At 37.9% G+C, this 21,616-nt stretch overlaps 1 protein-coding gene across 8 annotated transcripts in view; it reads left to right on the top strand.

Moving 5' to 3' along the window:
* RPS6KC1 (ribosomal protein S6 kinase C1) overlaps window positions 1–21,616 on the top strand; it is a 242,999-nt gene that overhangs the window by 202,757 nt on the left and 18,626 nt on the right. For 7 of the 8 annotated variants that reach the window (XM_030812886.1, XM_030812883.1, XM_030812887.1 and 4 more), the window contains one exon: window positions 6,982–7,927. The exons of the other annotated variant lie outside the window; for it this stretch is intronic. In XM_030812886.1, the coding sequence (XP_030668746.1) occupies window positions 6,982–7,092 (111 nt within the window). In that variant the 3' untranslated portion in view covers window positions 7,093–7,927. Of the gene's footprint in view, window positions 1–6,981; window positions 7,928–21,616 lie in introns of those variants that run through there. 8 annotated transcript variants of the gene reach the window in all.

Here is a 21,616-nt window from a genome sequence, read left to right as displayed (position 1 = left end):
TTCACATTTAAAGTAATATTTTAGAAAGAAGCCAGTTGTTTATAATGAAGAAGAACTTACATGTTTATATGTTTCCTGAAATACTAAATATAATTGTCATTGCAGTTAATTCTTACAAATATTTGAAATGTTAGATTTATATTAAAATGTTTGGTGCCTTCCACATTTCAGTCAGTAGACATAAATTGTCTGATTGTGAAAGTGGATTTGATACATGTAGGATATTCCCATGATGTTTGTTTTGTAGCAATAACTTTTCTCTTAACAAATCGTAGCAACTACTAATATAAAAATTCTTTGAGCAATTAGGTTTAATAAACAGTGTAGTATGGTTGAATTTCAGTGCTAGACATAATTTCAAGTAAAAGACTGTTAGTATAGTCTTTTGAAGTGTATGCTTCACTCCTCTTATGGATTTGGTAATACCCAAGTGAAGTAATAGATTCTTAGCTTTTGCAGATCTCACTTTCGTGAGGCAGTGTAATGTTGTTAAGGCATGGATTCTGGAATCAGAATGCTTGAATTCAAATCTTTGCCACTTACTACCTGTGTGATCTTAAACAAGTTACTTAATTTCCCTGAGCTTCTGTTTTCTCAACTATAAAATGGAGATAATAGTAGCTTTTCATAGAGTTGTGAGTTAAATGAGTTAACCTATCATAAACACTTAGAATAGTACCTGGCATGTAATAAGTGTCGTGTATATCTTTGTTATTATTATTGATAGGACAGTGACGAACATTCATGACACAGTAATTTGCAATTTGATGAAGCATATATTGGAATTATAGGGCTGCTAATGAAGAATGAGGCTACTGCTATTGACATAGGTCAACAAAATTCCAAAAAAGTAGTGGACTGGCATATATAGGCAAACAATTGATACTTATACAAATAATTGAATTATGAATGAAAGAAAAATTAGAAATAATGAAAAAGAGAAGAAATAGAAGTTTTGGTTAACCTCCAAGAGTGGATTTTCCTATATATTGGACTATAAATGTTGTAAATAAATAATTTAATATTTCAGTTGCACTTGACTACTTTCTGTGGAAAAAAAATATGTACTGTGAGTATTCTTAAATTTGAGTGGCTGTGGCTTCATGAGTTAGTTGGCAAGTTTCTTTCCCCCAAAAAGTATGAAGTTAGACAGATTTGGTAAAAAACCAATCATTTCAGTGCTCTGTAAATGTATCAAAGGATACAACAATCTGAAAGGTGTTTATGCTTAAAAAACAGCTGAACTGGCCAGGCACGGTGGCTCATGCCTGTAATCCCAGCACTTTGGGAGGCCGAGGTGGGTGGATCACCTGAGGTCAGGAGTTCGAGACCAGCCTAATATGATGAAACCCTGTCTCTACTAAAAATACAAAAATTAGCCGGTTATGGTGGTGGGTGCCTGTAGTCCCAGGTACTTGGGAGGCTGAGACAGGAGAATTGCTTGAACCTGGGAGGCGGAGGTTGCAGTGAGCCGAGATCGCACCACTGCACTCCAGCTTGGGCAACAGAGTGAGGCTTCATCTCAAACAAACAAACAAAGAAACAAAAAACAGCTGAACTCTGGGAAAGAATGGTGGGATTCTTGACCCAGGGCTGCTTTCAATCTCCCCTTCCTGCTTGGTCAGGTGCAAAGGTTCTGCCAGGGTGGGATAAACCATGAGGACTGATTCTGAGGCTGCATAAATGTGTACAGGAACAGGGAATGGGCCCAGCAGAAAGTAAAAGCCAGGGCAGATGTGGTTTTGTGGCCTAAACTTTGAATGTGTTCTGCTATGCATTGGCAGAGAACAGAAGTTTGAAGGGCTGAAATATTTGAATACAACCTCTGTTCAGTCACTGGTTGACCCATAAGCTATACAGACAGGGGTGACGCTGAGAAATCCAGCTTTAAAAAGAAAAAAAAAAATGTGGAAAGTTGTCAGCAGCTGCACATTACAATGCAGTGAGAAGGGGACTTAGCAGCTTTACAGATCTAACTGAAACAAGTTAGCAAACAAAGAACAAACAATCCAACAGCAATGATAAACTTCATGGGGAAAAAATCAGACTCTAGAGTTGCTAAAATATACTATCTAAAATGTCCTGTTTTCAGTGAAGTGTAATGTAAGACATACACAAAAACAAAAAAGTATGTCCCATATTCAGAAAAAAAAAAAAAAATCAGTAGAAATTGTCTCTGAGTGTACCCAGACACTGGATTTACAAAAACTTTAAAGTATCTATTATAAGTATTTTCAAAGAACTAAATGAAACTGTGTTTAAATAATTAAAGGAGAGTATGACAAAAATGAATCAACAAAGAGATTCTGTAATAAGGAGATAGAAAGTATATTTTGAAAAAATAGAACTAAGTAGAAGTTACAAGTTGAATAATACAATGACTGACATGAAAAATTCACTAGAAAAATTGAAGTGGCTAACAGCAAATTTGAGATAGAAGAAGAAAGAATAAATGAACTTAAATTAATAGAAATTATTGAATCAGAAAAATGGACACAAAAATTGAAAAAAGTGAACAGGACTATGGAAATCTGTAAGACAATAGCAAATGTACCAGTATACATATAATCATAGTCCCAGAAGGAGAGGAGAAAGAGAAAGGGACAGCAAAAAGAAATAATGGCTAAAAACTTTCCAAATTTGATGAGAAACATTAACTTATGCATCCAAGAAACTCAACAGATCCTATGTAGGAAAATACAAAGAGGTCTACACTTCGACGTATTTAGACATGTCCACACTTAACCAAATTGTTGAAAGATGAAAACAAGAAAATTTTGGAAACAGTAAAAGGAAAATAACTTACGTAGAAGGAAGCATTAATGTCTAACTAATTATCAAAAACATGGAGGTCAGAAGATATTGGAATGACACAGTCAAAGTGCTGAAATCAAGAAGCAGCAATAAACCAAGAATTCAGCAAAATTATCCTTCAAAAATGAAGGTGCACAAAGACATTCCCAAATACAGAAAGACTGGGAGGATTTATTGCTAGCAGAACTGCCTTACAAGAAATACCACAGGAATTCCTTCAGGCTGGAAAGAAATGACACCAGGTAGTAACTTAAATCCAAGGAGGAAATGAGGAACACTGAAAATTGTAGATATGAGTTCATAGAAAAGACTAAAATATATATATATATATTTTATTTATATATAATATATATTTTATTTATATATAACATCTATTTTATTTATATTTATTTATATATTGTATATATAAATATATATATTTTATTTAAAAGACATAAAATTGCATGTAGCAACAATTATAAAACCAGCTATTGGGTTTAACATATATAGAAGCAATATCTAAATATTTATGACAATAATAGACAAAGGAAGGGGGCTATGGTGGAGCAAAGTTTCTACCTTTTGCTAAATTAAAGTTACTATTATTTTGAAGTAGATAAATGATCTTATAAGGTAAGTGATATATTAAATGATAAGATGCATATTGTAGGGATACAGCAACCACTAAAAAAAAAAAAACCTAAAAACTAAATACTAAATGAAAATTGGTAGAGAAACTAAAATGGTACAGCAAAAAGCATTTAACACGAAAGAAGGCAGTAAAGGAAGAACAAATAAGACAGTAAATCTACAAAACAAGTAGCAAAATAGCAAATATATAAACCCACCATGTCAATAAAGTGAATATCTAAACATGCCAAACCAAAGGCAAATTCTGTTAAGCTGGATCTTCTGTGTGTGACAGACACACCTTAAATTCAAAAACACAAACAGATTGAAAGACCAAGGATGGAAAAGGATAAACCATACCAACAGTAACCACAAAAGAGCTGGAGTGGCAATATTAAATATCAGACAAAATGGATATTAAGATAGATTTACTAGGGTCTCACACATGTTTCATAGTGATAGTACAGGGGTAGCTGTAACAGTTACAAATGTATATGCACTAATAATGACCTCAAAATATAGACAACAAAACTGAACTGAATTGAAAGGAAAAATAGACAATTTAGTAATAGTAAGTGGAGGCTCAATACCCCATTCTCCATGATTTATAGAAAACTAGCAAGGACATTGAAGACTCGAACAAACTGTAACTGACATGTATAGAACACTTCACCCAGTGACTGCAGAACACACATTCTTATCAAGTACACACAAAACAATCTCCAAGATAGATCACATGCTAGGCCATAAAACAAGTTTTAGCATTTAAAGGAATTGAATTCATACACTGTATTCTGAATTACATTGTACACTGATTATAATAACCGTAACAATCAAAGTAGAAATCAACAAGAGGAGGAGATCTGCTAAATCCATAAATATTTGAAAATTAAACAGTATACTTCTAAGTTATGTATGGGTCAGAAGAAGAAATATCAAGAAAAACTAAAAAAGGTTTTAAATGGAACGAAAAGGAAAACACAATATATCAAAATGTATAGGATGGAGCTAAACCAATTCTTGAGGGAAATGTATGGCTTTAAATGCCTATATCAGAAAAAAAAGGAAGGTTTCAAATCAGAATCTTAGCTTGCACTGTAAGAAACCATGAAACAAAGCTAGATGTGGTTGTGTGCTCCTGTAGTCCCAGCTGCTTGGGAGGCTGAGACGTGAGGATCACTTGAGTCCAGGAGTTCAAGACCAGCCTGGGAAACATAGTGAGACCCTGTCTCTAAATTTCAAAAAGAAAGAAACTGTGAAAAGAAACTGTAAAAAGCAAAGTAAATCCAAAGCAAGCAGAAGAAAGAAAGCAGAAATCAGTAAGATAGAAAACAGAAGAATAAGAGAAAAATAAAACCACAAGGTAGTTCTTTGCAAAAATTAGCAAAATTGGGAAACCTTTAGCTGGTTCCAAACTGTGCATAAAAAGGCAAAGGACCTATAATGTCCAAAACAATTTTTCCAGAGAACAAAGTTGGAGGACTTACACTACCTGATTTCCACACTAACTGTAAAACCACGATAGTTTTAAGACCACAGTGTTTTTCTAACATGGCACCGGGAAATTGAATATGCACACGCTAAAAACAAAATGAACTTAGACCCTTCATACTGTTTGCAAAGGTTAATTCAAAATAGCTCATATGTTTGTATATAAGAGTTAAAGCCATAAAAATTGTAGAAGAAAACAAAGGAGAAAATCTTTGATGTTGAGTTAGGCAAAGAAGTATTAGATGTGATACCAAAAGCATGGTCCATAAAAGGAAAAATTGATAAAGTAGGTTTCCTTAAAATTAAAAACTTGCGCATTCAAAAGTCACCATTAAGAAAATGAAGACAATAGAATGGGTCTGGTGGCTTTTACCTGCAATCCCAGCACTTTGGGAAGCCATGGTAGGAGGACCTCTTGAGCCCAGGAGTTTGAGACTAGCCTTGAGAACATAGCGAGACCCCACCTCTATGAATAACTAATAAAAATATAAAAATTTTAAAGAAGGAAAATGAAGACAAGTCATGGACTGGGAGAAAATATTTGCAAATCATGTATCTGATAAGGGACTTATATTCAGAATATATAAAGAACTCTTATAATTAAGTAAGACAGACAATTCAGTTTTAAAATGGGCAGAAAGTTAGATATTTCACCAAGAAAGCTATTTGAATGGCTAACGAGCACATGAAAAGATGCTCAACATTATTAGTTGTTAGGGGATGTAAATTAAAACCATAACAAGATACTACTGATATCAAGAGAAGGGCTATTATCAAAATGACAGTACCAAGAGCTGAGGATGTAGAGAAACTGAAATCCTCATACATAAATGTTTGTGGGAATGTAAAATGGTACAACTACTTTAGAAAAGTTTGGCAATTTTATGAAAAGTTAAACATAAGCTCATTATGTGACCCAGCAATTCTGCTTCCAGGAATGTAATCAAGAAAAATGAAAATGTATGTCTACGCAAAGACATGTACATGAATGTTAATAGCAACATTATTCATTATAGCCCCAAACTGGAAAGTCTAAGTATCTAAAAACTAGTAAATGGATTAATGAAATGTGGACATCCAAACAATGGAATACTAAGAAAAAGGAACGGCCTGTTGATACCTGCTACAATTGTGGATGAATCTCAGAAACATAATGATCAGTGAAAGGAGGCAGCAGCAAAAGACTACATATTTTATGATTTCACTTATATGAAATGTTCAGAAAGGGCAACTTGATAGAGACAAAAGGCAGGTCAGTGGTTGCCGAGGGCTGGGGATGGGGGTGGGGATTAACTGTAGATGGCATGAGGAAACTTTTCAGGTAATCAAAATGTTCTAAAACTGGATTGTGGTGCTAGTTGCACAACTCTTTAAATCTACTAAAAGTCATCAAATTGTACACTTATAAGGGATGAATTTTATGCTATATAAATTATCCTTCAGTAAAGTTGTTAACACAAAAGTTTGACATTATTAATTTTTTTTTTTACTTATTTTACACATGATTCCTGTTTCTGAAGAAACCAAAACTTGTTTCATTCATTAGATTAAATTATTTCATTTGTGTCAAATGCCAAAGACTAGTGATTTTGGAATACTAATCAGCTTATTCACACTTTAGGTAAAGTTTAGTCTCAATACATACATAGTTCATTAGGGGTCGAAAGATTTACTGTGCTTCCCAAATTTTCTAATCATGAGGGAAGTAACTGGCTATCTCAGAATCTAGTGCAATATCTAATTAATGTCATGGTGTACTTTTGGGGTAGGAAATTGATGGGTATAACTATCCTATTATATTACATAAGGATGAGGGAAACAAAGTAAGTTGCTCAAGGCCATGTTTCCCATCAGTTGAAAAGCCATAAACTCAGTTCAGGTGTCTCTCACACCCCACAGCTAGAGTGGTATTAGACATAGCTCCCTTTCAAGAAAAATGGTCACTTGGCTATTAATCAAGACTATTTGTTACCAGGTTGAATTTAGAAGTTGTTTCTTTTCAAATATTGGTTTTCCTTTGATTTACCAGTTGGATTCCTGTTACTCACTAAGTCCATCTTTTTTTAGCTCTTGCAGTTCAATCCTCTGGAACGACTTGGTGCTGGAGTTGCTGGGGTTGAAGATATCAAATCTCATCCATTTTTTACCCCTGTGGATTGGGCAGAACTGATGAGATGAACGTAATGCAGGGTTATCTTCACACATTCTGATCTTCTCTGTGACAGGCATCTCCAGCACTGAGGCACCTCTGCCTCACAGTTACTTATGGAGCACCAAAGCATTTGGATAAAGATCATTATAGGAAATGGGGGGGGGAAATGGCTAAAAGAGAACAATTCGTTTACAATTATAAGATATTAGCTAATTGTGCCAGGGGCTGTTATATACATATCTTCAACCAAGGCGTGATCTGAATTTAATCCACATTTGGTGTTGCAGATGAGTTGTAAAGCCAACTGAAAGAGTCCCTTCAAGAAGTTCCTCTGATAGGAAGCTAGAAGAGTAGAATGAAGTTTTACTTGAAAGAAGGACCTTTACATGGCAGCTAACAGTGCTTTTTGCTGACCAGGATTGGTTTATATGATTAAATTAATATTTGCTTAATAATACACTAAAAGTACATGAACAATGTCATCAGTGCAACTTAAAAGTGAGAAAAAAGAATATACACACAATTTCTGATGGAAAACCTGTACCCTGATGCTGTATAATTAATGTATGTTGAATGTGGTCCCAGATTATTTCTGTAAGAAGACACTCCATGTTGTCAGCTTTGTACTCTTTGTTGATACTGCTTATTTAGAGAAGGATTCATATAAACACTCACTCTGTGTCTTCAATAGCATCTTTCTTTCCCTGTCTTTCCATTTTCTGCACCCTCTGCTTGTTCCCTCATATTCTGTTCTTCCAACTCCTGCTAACACACATGCAACAAAAAAGGGAAGGGAGTGCTTATTTCCCTTTGTGTAAGGACTAGGAAATCATGATGTCAAATAAACATGGTGAAACATTAGATCTCTTCTTCATTTAATAACCCTCCCCCCTTTTTTCCTTGAAGAAATGCCTCCATTCCTTTCCTTGTGAAATATTATCAGTTTCTACCATTGCTTCTCATGCTTGACTTTGTTTTACTTTTTGGCTTGGTATACTAAGAAGCAAAGGATCTCATCTAAATGGAATTGAATGGCAGTCCCAGTTTGTTACTTATGGTGATGAGATTTTCAGATTTGAATGGATCTGTTTGACGTGATGTAGAAAGAATGTAAGTATTCACACATCTCCAAACATTTGCATTTGTTACTTCTTTTTGTTGCTAAGGTAGCTCCTGTAGTTATGCATTGTTGCAAAAATTTACAAATGTTTTAAAAGTGTTAACATCTGTTTTTTTTTAAACATTAGCCAAAGAAGAAGTCACTATTTCCAAGTTAGAAACCACCAGAAATAATTGAAATTTTCGATATGTTCTAATCTTCTTTGTATTTTTGAGATCTGTGTGAGAGCCCACCTCCACTCCAGGAGCTTCTGTACAGCTTCATCAGCCATCGACCAGGTCCTCTCATCAAATTAAATGGAACAGAAAATGCTCTAGTGAAACAAAGGAAATGTGCAAGCATTTTTCCTTTTTCTGTTATTCTATTTCCCTTTTTCCTTTTTGGCCCCCTTATAATCCAAACCCCAGCTGAAAGGCTGCAACAACACCAGGTTGGGGAGCAGGTCACCAGGATCATAGTTCAGTCAAGATGACATCACTCCCTGGAACTAGATTTCAACTCACTAGTCCCCTGGCCTCATAACAGGAACTTATGCAGGTGAGACACAAGAATGACTTCCTGTGTAGGCCTAGTAGGAAATCTGCAAGTACTTAGAGCTGACCATTACAGAACTTCCTTCCAGAAGTGCCCTGTGACATGAAAGTAGGACTTCACAACTAAGGTGAAGATCCCTGCCCTACCACATGATTTGAGTCTCTTGGATTCAAAGGACATTAATGTCAACAGATGGTTGCCGTGTCAGTCTGTTGACACAATTCCATTGCTTCAGTTTCTCCCCTTTTCTCTCTATATGTTTGGTTGGAGCTTGTGCCTAATGTAAATACATCATTCATAATTAGAATGGACATTAATTATTTTAGTAATAAACACAGGATAAATAGCTTTGGGGTGATGAACCAGAGTCTGTTTTTATTTTATGATGTGTACATATTTTAAGCTGTACTTCTGTGAATGGTACTGATTTTTGTGGTTTTTTTTTTATATTTTGTTTAAGCAGAAGAGTGGAATATGGGATCAAAATCATAAAAGAAGTTGCCAAGAGTGTTTCCCATTTGATTTTTTTATTGTAAAATATACATGACATAAAATTCACCATTTTAACCATTTTAAAATATATACTTCAGTAGTGGCATTAAGTACATTCAAATTTTTTGCGACATCACCACTATCCATCTCCAGGACTTTTTCATCACCTCAAATGGAAACTCTGTACCCACTAAACAATAACTCTTCCCCATTCCACACTCCAGCTCCTAGCAACCACTATTCTACTTTCTGTCTCTATGAATTTGACTGTGACTATTCTAAGTACTTCATATAAGCAGAATCATACGATATTTGTTTTTTGTCCTGGCTTATTTCACTTAGCAAAAAGTTTTCAAGGTTCGTCCATGCTGTAGCATTTATCAGAATTTCCTCCCTTTTAAGGCTGAATAATATTCCATCATATGTATTACAATATTTTGTTTAGCCATTCATCTGTCAATAGACATTTGGATTGTTTCTACCTTTTGGCTGTTGTGAATAATGCCATTATGAATATTGATGTACAGATATTTGAGTCTGCTTTCTGTCATTCAATTTTGTATTTTATTTTTATGTAAAATTACCAATATCATTCACTATTATTCTACCATGATCTTTATAGAAGGGTTTTTCCAGATAGATTGCAAATGCCATTATGGTGCAGTACCACTTATCCTAAGATATAATATAAAAATCTGCTGTTTCTATGTCAAAGATGGATAAGTTAAGCTTCCCAAGAGTGAAAAGAATGACATTTTAGCCATTTAACTACTACATGAAATAATACTATTTGAGACATGGACCTTTTCAACTTGTTATAATGACAACTTTTTTTTTTTATTTGACAAATAATAGTTACGTATATTTATGGGGTACAGTGTGATATTTCTATACCTGTATACATTGTAGAATGATCAAATCAGGCTAATTAACTTATCCATCACCTCAAATACTTATCATTTCTTTGTGGTGAGAACATTTAAAATCCACTCTTTTAGCTGTTTTGTAATATACAATATGTCGTTAACTGTAGTCACCATGCTATGCAGTAGATCGCCAGAACCTAGTCTTCCTGTCTAACTGAAACTTTTACCCTTTGACCAACGTCTCCCCTTACCTCATTCTCCCCCGGCCCCCAGCCTCTGGTAACCACCGTTTTACTTTCTACTTCTATTAACTGAACTGTTGATAATATATTTAAACCTGTCTTTTAAACAGCTGCAATACCTATTGTGTTTTGACCTTCATGCTTTTCCTGTCTTCACTTACTTCAAGGTCAGTGTGAACCAAGATTGACCTTTGCTTTCAAATGGTGCATGTACCGAAGAGCATAAAATGTATAGATAATACTCATGCTATAACTAGTAACACTATATTAGAGCTCCACACCTAGTATGCCTTGATTGAATTTACTTGCCCACAAGTTTGGAATCCAAATAGCAAGAGGTCTGACTAGAGCCCAGAGATTCTGCCTCCCGAGGGCTCCTCAGAGCATATTTATCAGATTCACTTAGGGCTACTAAAGGCCTAAGCATAAAACTGATCATCTTTTTTCTTTAGAGGAGTTGATTTAAACTCTGGTATATCTAAATGGTCTGGTCAATGGAGCCTGGTATTTCAAGCTCACTCTTCGAGAATTGTGCAATAATGCAAAGTCTAGAGTGGTGTCCTGGTCATGTCTCTGTGACTAATTAGCCATGTAACCTTAATCAAATAACACTCTCCTGGACCTGTTCCCTTACCTATAGAATGAAAGGGTAGGTGAGTTCTAAGCTTTACAAGTATATGATGGATTTTCGGCTTTTCAGAGTGAGCTAATTTGATAAAACAACATTATAGGAAAGGCAAGGTTAATGAAAATCTTAAATTGGTACTTAACTGTTTTCTTATTGTTTTTCTAGTAATCCTAGATGCTTGGGTTGCTGCCGTACACCTGCTCAGTAGCATAGCCCTTGGTGGTTACATGGTTATAAAATTACAATTAAAATGAGATATTAAAAGGTTGTTTCTCATTCAGTTCTACACTGGAAAAGGAGAGTTGAAGGTCCAGATAGCAGTACATAGAGGTGAAAGGAGGTTAGGACCACACCTACATTTGCCTATTTCCTAGACCTTTCTCAGTAACTATGGTGGTATTTGTACACCTGTTGCCCTCATCTATCATATTTTGTGTGTTTATTTGACTGAGTCCTTTGGCAGGCATAATCAGAGTAAAAAATGGATACTTTCTGTTCCTATTTAGTGCAGAACATTAACCTCTACCAGTCTAGGTAATTTAGATTTTTGATTATTTTATGTCCACTAGGCTCATTTTAAGGATTTCATATTAAGCCCTCATGCTGAAGGGTTACTGAATGGCAAAAGCTGTGAAGTCAGCTATTTCTAAATAAAGTTGTAAACAGAACAGCAGCAGGGAAATAGAAAGCAAAGTACTACAGGTTTTTGTGACTCAGCATCACTTACTCTCTCAAGGACAGTAAATAGGAAACTGGAGAGCAAGCTTCCTTTTTGGTAAGATTTATGATCCTGGTGGTGATATGTAGTCAGATGGTTTGGCCTTGTATTTTTGGTCCCTATCACATGATTTGCCCCCTTGATCTAGCTGTCTCATCTCGGAGAAATGGAGGCAGAGAGAATTTGCGGCAGTGTAAGAGAGAAAGTAACCTGAGTGAGTAAGTTGGGCCAGGGAGATGCAGCAGAGCACTTGGCAGGCATGTTGGCCCAGGTACCTGGAGCAATAGAGAGCCTTCTTTGTTGATCTGGATTTGAAGTCTAATTCTTTGTTCTTCCCCAAGGAAGGGTGAGGCAAAAACTGACACTATTTCTACTGTCCCAGGAAAAGAGATGGCCAACCTGCCTTTTAGGAAAGAATTAATTGACATGCTTATCCTAAGTCAGTTCTATCTCCATCTCCTTGCTAAAGACAGCTGGTACAACTGGTAGTTAAGGCAGAGGCCATGAGTGTTTGCGAAGGGCTGTTGTGATTTCTTTTGGGCAGGAATGCCTCTTAATGTGGTAGGAAAGAATGACAAATGAGCCAGCTTTGGGGCACATTTAGAATTGCTGGCATCTTGCTTTTGTAAATCTCAAATTGAAACACATCAAAAATTTCATATCAACTCTGTTGATCAAATTCTTCCTAAAGCTGGGTGCAGTGGCTCACGCCTGTAATCCTAGCACTTTGAGAGGCTGAGGCGGGCGAATTGATTGAGTCCAGGAGTTCGAGGCCAGCCTGGGCAACATGTAGAGACCCTGTGTCTACAAAAAATACAAAAATTAGCTTGGGCACGGTGGCACGAACTGGTAGTCCCAGCTACTTGGGAGGCTGAGGTGGGAGAATTGCTTGAGCCCGGGAGATCAAGGCTGCAGTGAACCACGATCACACCACTGTACTCCATCCTGGGCAACAGACTGCGACACAGACTTAAAAAAAAAAAAAATCTTCCTAAAGTTTGGGTATTTGGTTAGGAATCCACAAGACAGATGTTTGATTAACCCCACCAAGAGGCAGATGTCAAAGGGGACTGTAGAAGAATTGGAGCCTGTTTCAGTGCCAATATAATGACTGAAGTGTGTTGTTGCCCTTATTATGTGGGATATGCATATAAAATTGATCCAATGGAAAAGAAGAAGAAAAGGAGAGGTGATGTTTGCAAGACATTTAAGATAATTTGTAGAACACTTGAGTCTGTCAGGATTGTTATAGGAAGAAAATGTGTTAGATATTTGACGGGTCTGTCTTTAGCAAAAGGATTCTAAATGACTAAGAAAACTTCTTTAAAATTGAACTCTTCCCCCAACCATATGCTTCTACTGCTCTCTCATTTCTTCTTTCTCTCTTCATTCCCCGCCCCCCCCACCCCACCCCCCCATTATGGGCTTCTCTGGTCTCTGAACAAAAGATACGGCACCTGCCTTCAAGGATCTTATAAAACACAGGGGAAAGAAAGAAGCATAAATAATAAGTAGGGCAGAATGTGGCAAGTGTTATAAAGTACAACTGGAGTATGGAGAGCATACAAAGGAGAGATCTGAGGAGCTGCAGGAAGCCTTCCTGTATAGGAGCAGGACCTTGAAGTGTAGATAGGATTTTTAAACATAAGATTTTTTTTCCCTTTTTTTTATATTTTGTTTGGAGAGAAGGAAAGTTCTTGGGGGGACAAAAAGACTGGTGTATAAAGGCATGGAGATGGGAAAATGGAAAGCTATGCGTATTCTGTTTTGGCTGGTTCGTAGATAACGTGAATTTAAAAGGTAGGTTGGGGCCAGGTTAAATGCCATGCTGAGACATTTGGACTTCATTCTCTAGGTTGTGGGGAACTAGTGAAGTTTCTTGGAGAGCTGGCATTATTGCAGCCTACAGTTAAGAGAGATAATTTTAGGGTTAGAATGGGGAATAAATTGGAGAAAGAGAGATTAGAGGCAGGGAAAGCAGTTTGGAGTTATTGCAGAAATTCAGGCAAAAGATAAAGTCCGCAGTTAAGGTGGTAGAATATAAATGAGGGGGTACTTAATCATCCTCGTCTATTTCTCTCAAGTGTATAGAGGTAGAGTGTTTCTATCAAATAATTGCTTTCCCTTTTTCTTGAAGTCAGTTTATACTAGGAGATTATGGACTGTTGTTTGTAAAATCACCCCCAAGGAATCACCAGAGAGAGACAAACCAGGAAAGCTTATACACTTTTTCCCCCATTGGTTGATAATGATATTCACTATTCAGAGCCTAAAACCCCTGGGTCCCAACTCACTCTTTGATCATTTTGTGGCACTTTTTCCCACATTTTGCTTTAAATAGTTGGTTTGCTTTCTATTTGGATAGTGTTCTGATCTTTGCTCTTAGAAGACATTACATCCTGCCAGGTGACTTCTCTCTTTGTACCAGACCTCTGACATACATTTAGCTTAGCTCAGTGGTTCTCAAAAAGTGGTCCCCAATCTGGGTCAAGGGAATATGGATGATTTTTCCTCTTCTTGCAACTTTTCTTTAAATTTGAAATTATTTCCAAATAAAAGCTTTAGGAAAATGAAAAAAAAAAAAAAGTGATCCCCAGATCATCAACATTAGGATTACCTGAGAATTAGTTAGAAATGCAAATTCTTGTCCTCATCCCAAACCTATTAAATTGGAACTCTGAGGGCTGCCACAGCAGTCTGTGTTTTAACAAGCCCTTTCAGATGATTCTGATGCTTGCTCAAGTTTGGGAACTACTGGCTTTGTTTGAATTCAGGTTATCGCCTCTGCCTTGCCTGATCATGGGCATCCTCCCCTGTGGTATATGTTTTGAGTTTGAAGACATTTTCAGTGTTTATCATATTTCCTAGGAAGCTTGCCCAGGAGTCCTTGTGTCAGTAGGAAAGGGTGATAGGAGAAGATAGATAATGAAGAGAAGGAGGAAGGGAAAAGACAAGGGGATCAGGCAGTTGGATAAAGAGAAAATCAGGGGGCAAAATGAAGAGCACTTGATGGGCAGTGGTTAAGTTCCCCCAAAGAGATTCAGGCAGTCTGTCAGAGTTACTTGTAATCAAATAACTCACCCTTTATAGACAGCTTCTGTTATCCATTTCAGAAATAGATGGCATAAACATCAAATTATAGTTATAATTCCTTTGATGACTTGTATAGTGTTGGGTTTTCTGCTGCTTCTTAAGCAAAACCACAGTGGAAATTCAGTATTTAGTCCCTGTGTTGTTCAAAATCTGAATGCAAAGAATCAAAACCAAGTTTGGGAAAGATACCAGAATGTTCTCATTGGATTCTGACCTTGTAGCAGAGCTGCTCTGTGTTTTCTTTAAAACTGGGGAACTCAGCGGGGGATGGTTTCTGGGTAGGCTTGGTTTTACCTTTTAAAAATGGACTTCATAGTAGTAAAGTGAAATCAGATGTTTGCTGAAGGTTAAGTGTGTATGTGTGGGGTGAGGGGAATGTGGGTGATTATCTTTCACTTTAAATTATGGATCTTTTGTTTATAAAGGGCCAAGATTATTAGATGAGATTTTTAATAAAGTATATTTTGACCTCTCAATGGGCACCTTTAAAATGTTTAGATAATCTTGCGTCTTTAACAGGTGGGATTTCAGAGTCAGCAGTTGCTTCATCTGTCTCTAAGCTGTGCCTGAACTCAGCCATAATAATAATGTGCTGTTCTTTTTTTAAAGCAACACTATTGCCAAAATCACCATTTGATAGAACAGGCTTTGCACTGCTTTTTTCCAGTGGTGGGCAGGGATTCCCACTAAATGTCCTTCCCCTCCCCTCCCGACCCACACACACACTGATTATGACCAGAGGCACACTCAAGTGTTTCTGGTTAGGAAATGTAGTATCTGGTGAACAGAGAGAGGCCAGTTTGGCCCTAGGAGAAGCAACCCTCCAGCTGGTAAATGACCTTAAGGGGCTATTTCCCCCATCTCCAGACTGCAGAGGCCCGGGTGCTTTTCACCATATAGTCTGTCTCTTATTCTGACTTGCGCATATACCTGTCTTTCAAGTGCAAGGCTCTGAGTAACTCTTCATAAACATGATATGGGGGAAGGGGGACACTGGATAGAATTTGCTATTTTGAGAACATGCTTTTTATTGTCATATCTTCCTTCAAACCCTAAACTGGGGTTCAGCCCACCCTTTCTGGGCCATGCCTCCTCCTAATGTGATTAGGGCAGGGCCTGAAGCCTCTGTCAGGCAGGTACTTCCTTACCAGCAGAAGTCACAGCAACGCACAGGGCTGCCTTTTGCCCGCACCCCATTCCTGTGATCAGAACACCCCTGATAATACCTTTCCTGATTATAGACTGTGATCTGCATCTCGCCCTTGCCATTTAGTTGGCCTTGCTGGCATTGGTAAATCTTGGCACCCAGAGAGCAGGGAGCGACAGCCATCCTGATGTGGCCACTCTCTGTCCCTCTGCTGCAGATTTAAGCTATATCCCGTAGCTTATCTCCACTGTGGGCTATCATGGTTTGAGGGAAAGGAGGGGAGAGCAGTTGCTGCCTGCTGCAGCTGTCTCCTTTTGAATCAACCACCCCCACTCCCCAGGTGCCAAAACAACTCGCTGGGTTTAGAATGCTCCCGTCTCTACCTCTCCCGCCCATTGCAGCATTGGTAGCAGCTTTCCAACAAGTCTTTTGTTGTGGAAGCTCTAAATCCATGGTAGGGAAATTACCAAGAGACTCTTCCACAGTCTGCCCCCCCTCCCCTTGCTCCGTCTCTTTCTTTCCTTCCTTTGTCTCCTTCCGTAGCTAGGGTCAGAATCCCTAGCCAGACTGAGAACATGGTTGCTATTCCAGGACCCAGATGCCAATATGTGGCAGCATCTGGCTTATTGGCAAGCATTGCCGGCAGTTGTGCTGGCTGCTCCTAGGCCTGTCATGTGGCTGAGCCTGCTGATGGGGGCCCTGTCACAAAACAGAGTTTCTTTGAGAATATGGTTTCAACCAAGGAGCCCACCAGAAAACAGTGAGCTGCGCCGAGAGGACATGAATTATTGGGCAGGGTAACTGCGGACTGTAGCTTTGATGCTGATCCTGGACCTGTTTTGCAAAAATTTCTGTTTCATGTTGTGGAGATGGCTTCTTGTGTAACCTTACCTTCTTGTGCTGATAGTGTTTCAGGTGCCTTAAGGCATGGAACTCCTTGAAAGAGAAACACAAATCACTAAAAATGTTGAGATAAAATCCTGCTCCTCAGAGGCACCTGCTTGGCACAGGGAGCGCATGATAACAGCTTGCTTTAGAAAGGTGACATTTCTGCTGAAGGCTGAATAATAAAAAATGCATTTTAAAAACTCAGCTCTTCCGTGTCTTCTGATGGTTGACTTTTGGAGTGAAGGCCGTTTCTTCCATGTGAAGGGTCTTTCCGAGGCTAGCCTCTCTAGCCCTCAAGCATGGCCATATTAACTCTTGTCATCATTGATGAGGCTCTGGAGCTTTTAAAATTAGCATATAATAAGGCTTTAAATACTTTTTTCAAGGTGCAAACACTGAATGCTCTGAAATGTGTCAAACACTGTCCAAGGCATGGAGGGGTAGAGACAGAGATGAAGAACACAGGGTTTCTACCTTCGAGGATGCAGGTTATTGGTGACCAGATCACATATGCTTTCATTATTTGACTTCTATACAACCTGTACAATTAGGGCAAATGATACGCTCTGTGTTTTACAAATGGAGAAACTAAGGTCCTAGGAAGTTGTCTTGTTCCAGTCGGCATGGCCAGCTAATAAGACCTGTGATTGGAAACTAGCTGGTTGTAGTTCTGCTTCACTAAGTGGATGTACATTGAATTCTTGGTTATAAATTCCTAAGGGCAGGAACTGTGTCTAACTCTCTGCAGCTCTGCTCACAACTAACAACCTCTACTCGCTCCGTACATCTCCCTTCCCAAACACATATACGCTGTAATACAGGGACTCTGCGAAACTGAGGCCTGTGACAGACTGACGGAAGGAACCAAGAAGAAGCAAAAATTAGCTCAAATTAAAAGATGTGCTGCTGCTCCTGCTGTTGCTGGGAAGATAGTGAAGATGGCAGTAGCATACTGCCCACGTAATCCCCCATAAAAGCATACAGAGCAACTGGATAGCAAAATAAATTCATAGACAACATTTGCAACAAAACTAGGTGACAAAACATTAATCACAAAGTACAAGCAGTTGGGGACGAAATACCTGCAAGACTTGCATGATATGTGAGAGAGAAAAGGAAGCAATAGTGTAGCTTCTAACTTGACCTGAGAACAGGAGAACCCCAAATAGCCAACTGGTGTTCACTGGGAAGCTCAGTGGCCCAATTTGAGAGCAGCAGCTGAAGGTGGAAGGTGTTTTGCTCACTGTAACACCTGGTAAGTGCTAAGAGCTCGAGACGGGGATTAGAGGGCTGACCTTTGAACTCTCAAAATTGACCTGCCAGCACTGCCTTCTAGTGCCGGGCCCTACACTTAGGAGAGATTGCTGGGAATGGAATTAAAAGGGAATAGTCTAGGGACAAGAGAAGGGTCCAGAGCAAAGGAAGGGAAGAGCAGTTGGGAAATTTCAGAAAGCAAGATGTCATGCTTTAAAAAACCACCAAAACAACAGAAGAAGGATCTTGGTGAAGTTAGAAATGTTTTTTTTTTTTACTTAACCCACTTTATTCTCATCGTTTAGGAAAACTAATTTCATGTAAAAATGCACAACAGAAAAGAATCAACATTAAGTGCCACTCAGAGATAAGAAAAAAGAGAAATAGGAACAGAATAATACCTTTACAAATAACGGGAGCATTCCAGAAAGATGTATTCACAAAACAGAGTAAAACTAATAATTTCAAAATGAGCTGAAAGATATTTTAAAAAGTATAGAAGACATGAACCAAGAAAAATTAGAAAGTTCAGAAATGAGTTGACAGCTCAGGAAAAAATTAGAAATTAAATATTATTTCAGAAATGAAGACTAAATTAGAGGGCAAAAGAGTGAATAGGCTGGACACTGTGGCTCATGCCTGTAATACCAACACTTTGGGAGCCTGAGGCCAGTGGATTGCTTTGGCCGGGAATTTGAGACCAGCCTGGCCAACACGGTGAAACCCTGTCTCTACTAAAGTACAAAAAAGCCGAGCATGGTGGTGCACACCTGTAATCTCAGCTACTCAGGAGGCTGAGGCACAAGAATAGCTTGAACCAATGAGGTAGAGGTTGTGGTGAACCAAGATCTTGCCACTGCACTCAAGCCTGGGTGACAGAGCAAGACTTGGTCTCAGAAAAAAAAAAGTGAATAAACACAACAGAAGTATGAATCAACACAACAGAAAGAAACGTTAACAGAAATGTAAGTTGAAAAGGAATTTAAAAAAGTTAATTTTAAGTCAAAAGGATTGAAGAAAAAGTGCCAGATATTGAAGTAGGCAAAGAAGATGGAACTTGTTTAGTAGATCACAAAGAAAACCAACGCAAGGGAACTGAACTAGTAAAAACTAATTCAAGAAAACTTCTGAAATTTTAAAAAAAGAAGCACCCTATGAAAAAAGCACACTGCATACCTGAGAGTGTTTACAGTATGACTAATACCAAAAAAAAGGAAAAAGTACTTTGAACTTCTAGAAGAAAAAGCACATGATTTACAAGGGAAAACGTTTCTAGTTACACTTCTCAACAGCATTTTATAGAAGGGCAAAAGTAAAAGAACATTTAAAATACTCAGTGAAAGAAAGAGAGCCAAGGATTTTATATCCAGCAAAACTGACTTTTAAGTATAAAGGGCACATGTGGTTATCAACATGGAAAAACTCAGAAAGTATTTTTTCCCTTAGTTTGGACTACTATAACAAAGCGTCATAGACTGGATGACTTACAAACAACAAAAATTTATTTCTCACAGTTGCGGAGTCTGCAAGTCAGATAAGGGTGCCAACAAGGTTGGGTCCTGGTGAGGGCTGCCTTCTGGGTTGTAGATGCCGACTTGCTGTGTCCTCACATAGGGGAGAGCAGAGAGGAAGCAAGCTCTCTGTGACCCTTACAAGGACACTAATCCCATTCATGGGGGCTCTACCCTTATGACCTCATCTATCCTAATTACCTCCTGAAAGCCCCATCTCCTAATACTCTCATGTTGCGGGGTAGGATTTAAACATGAATTTTGGGAGAACACAAAGATTCAGTCTATTGCAGTTCCCACGAGTTCTTCCTAAGAAACCTAGTAGAGAATGTATTGTAGACAACTGAAATGAGAAAGACCTTAGCATATAAACTTAAGAATTAAAGAGTTACCTGTAGAAATATGACTAAAGGAGGACTAAGAAGGAGACAGTACAGTGTGTAATGGCTATATGCTCTGACCGTGTAATAGAACTGCTTTTCTTAGTGGAGAAAGTAGCAAGAGTATATGCAAACGATTTGCAATGTTTTTGGTAATCTTTGTGGTGATGGTATTGTCATTCTAAGATTTGCTGTGTCATGTGGTGCTATGATCTGAATCTTGGTGTCCTCACAAAATTCCTATGTTGGAACCTAATACCCAATGCAATAGTATTAAGCTGTGGGGCTTTGGGGGAAGTAATAATTAAGTGGTAAATGGGACTAGTGCTCTAATGAAGGAGATTAAAGAAAGCTGCCTAGCCCCTTCCACCATGTGAGGATGCAGTAAGAGAGCACCATCTTTGAAGCAGAGAGCAAGCCTTCACCAGACACTGAATCTGCTGGCACCTTGGTTCTGGGCTTCCCATCCTCCAGAACTGTGAGCAGAAGAATTAAGTTGTTTATAAATTACCCAGTCTAAGGCAGAACCGTCTGATGTGGGACAAAACAGATAAGTAATATTGGAATATCATAATTCTGCCATTTCTTCTGCTTTTAAGAACCAGAATGAAAGAGTCTGATGTTGAGAAGTGGTTATGTAAAAACTGAGTACTGAATTTGAATAGAAATTCTCAATATAAATATATGAGATATTTTTATCTTTGAATCAATAATATTTCCTGGTTTATCATACTGAAAGCCCTTAGAAACAGTGTCCAACTTAGCAGAGAGTGTGTCTAGAACCCAGATTGTGGTTTTGAAATAACTGTTTTATCCTAAAAGAAATTAGGACTTCTTGGAACAATAACTGTGGTGCAAGAGGCTTACAAAATGAAGCTGAAACATTTTGTAAGAGATAACACAGAAACTATCAAAGATTCTTGGGGTCATGGCAAAAGGACTCAGAGCCTCCTACTGGCCACACATGGGACAATTTGACCTTCAAAAATAATAAGAATTGATACATCCTATATATTTAAATGCACAACTTGATATTAAAAATATTGATCACCTTTGGAGAATTACAGGGAACCAATTCGCTATCTTGAAATCTTGGAAATGAAGGGATTCAAGCATTTATGCTGATTTTTATGTGAACGATATCACTGAGTATCCAAATAATGAGAGGTAGAGTGTCTTTATAAAATTATTCCAGCTACAGAATGAAAAAGAAGTGATAGAATATTCCCATTTTGCAGTCTTCAATGGATGGATACAGGCATTGAGCATCAATGGTTGGTAAGATCACAAAAAGAAAGACAATCAGACAGGAGCCTCCTGTAGTATTGCCAGACACCACCTTGCTAAAGGGATACAATCTGGGTTTGAAACTGACGTGGATCAAGCTGCTAGCTTGCAGGAAATACAGAAGGCACAGAAACATGTTGACTGCCACCATGAGTATGCAGTTGGCAACAGACACTGTGGGCAATGATAGGACTGATAGTCTGGGTTCTTTAACAGATAATTTGTAAAGAAATGAAAAGTAGGTAAGAGAAACCAATAGATTAAGAAAGAATTGAAAGATATATTTTTAAGAAGTGAAAGACTAAACAGTAGTATCTAGAGATGCACATTTGGGTGATAAAATGATTTTTAAAATGCAAAGAAATGAGAACTATAACAGGATCATTGGTG

This window comes from Nomascus leucogenys, chromosome 5, assembly GCF_006542625.1.
Source record: "Nomascus leucogenys isolate Asia chromosome 5, Asia_NLE_v1, whole genome shotgun sequence".
Taxonomy (NCBI): domain Eukaryota; kingdom Metazoa; phylum Chordata; class Mammalia; order Primates; family Hylobatidae; genus Nomascus; species Nomascus leucogenys.
Note: the sequence above shows the minus strand (reverse complement) of the source record. Positions and strands in the feature narration are given on the sequence as shown.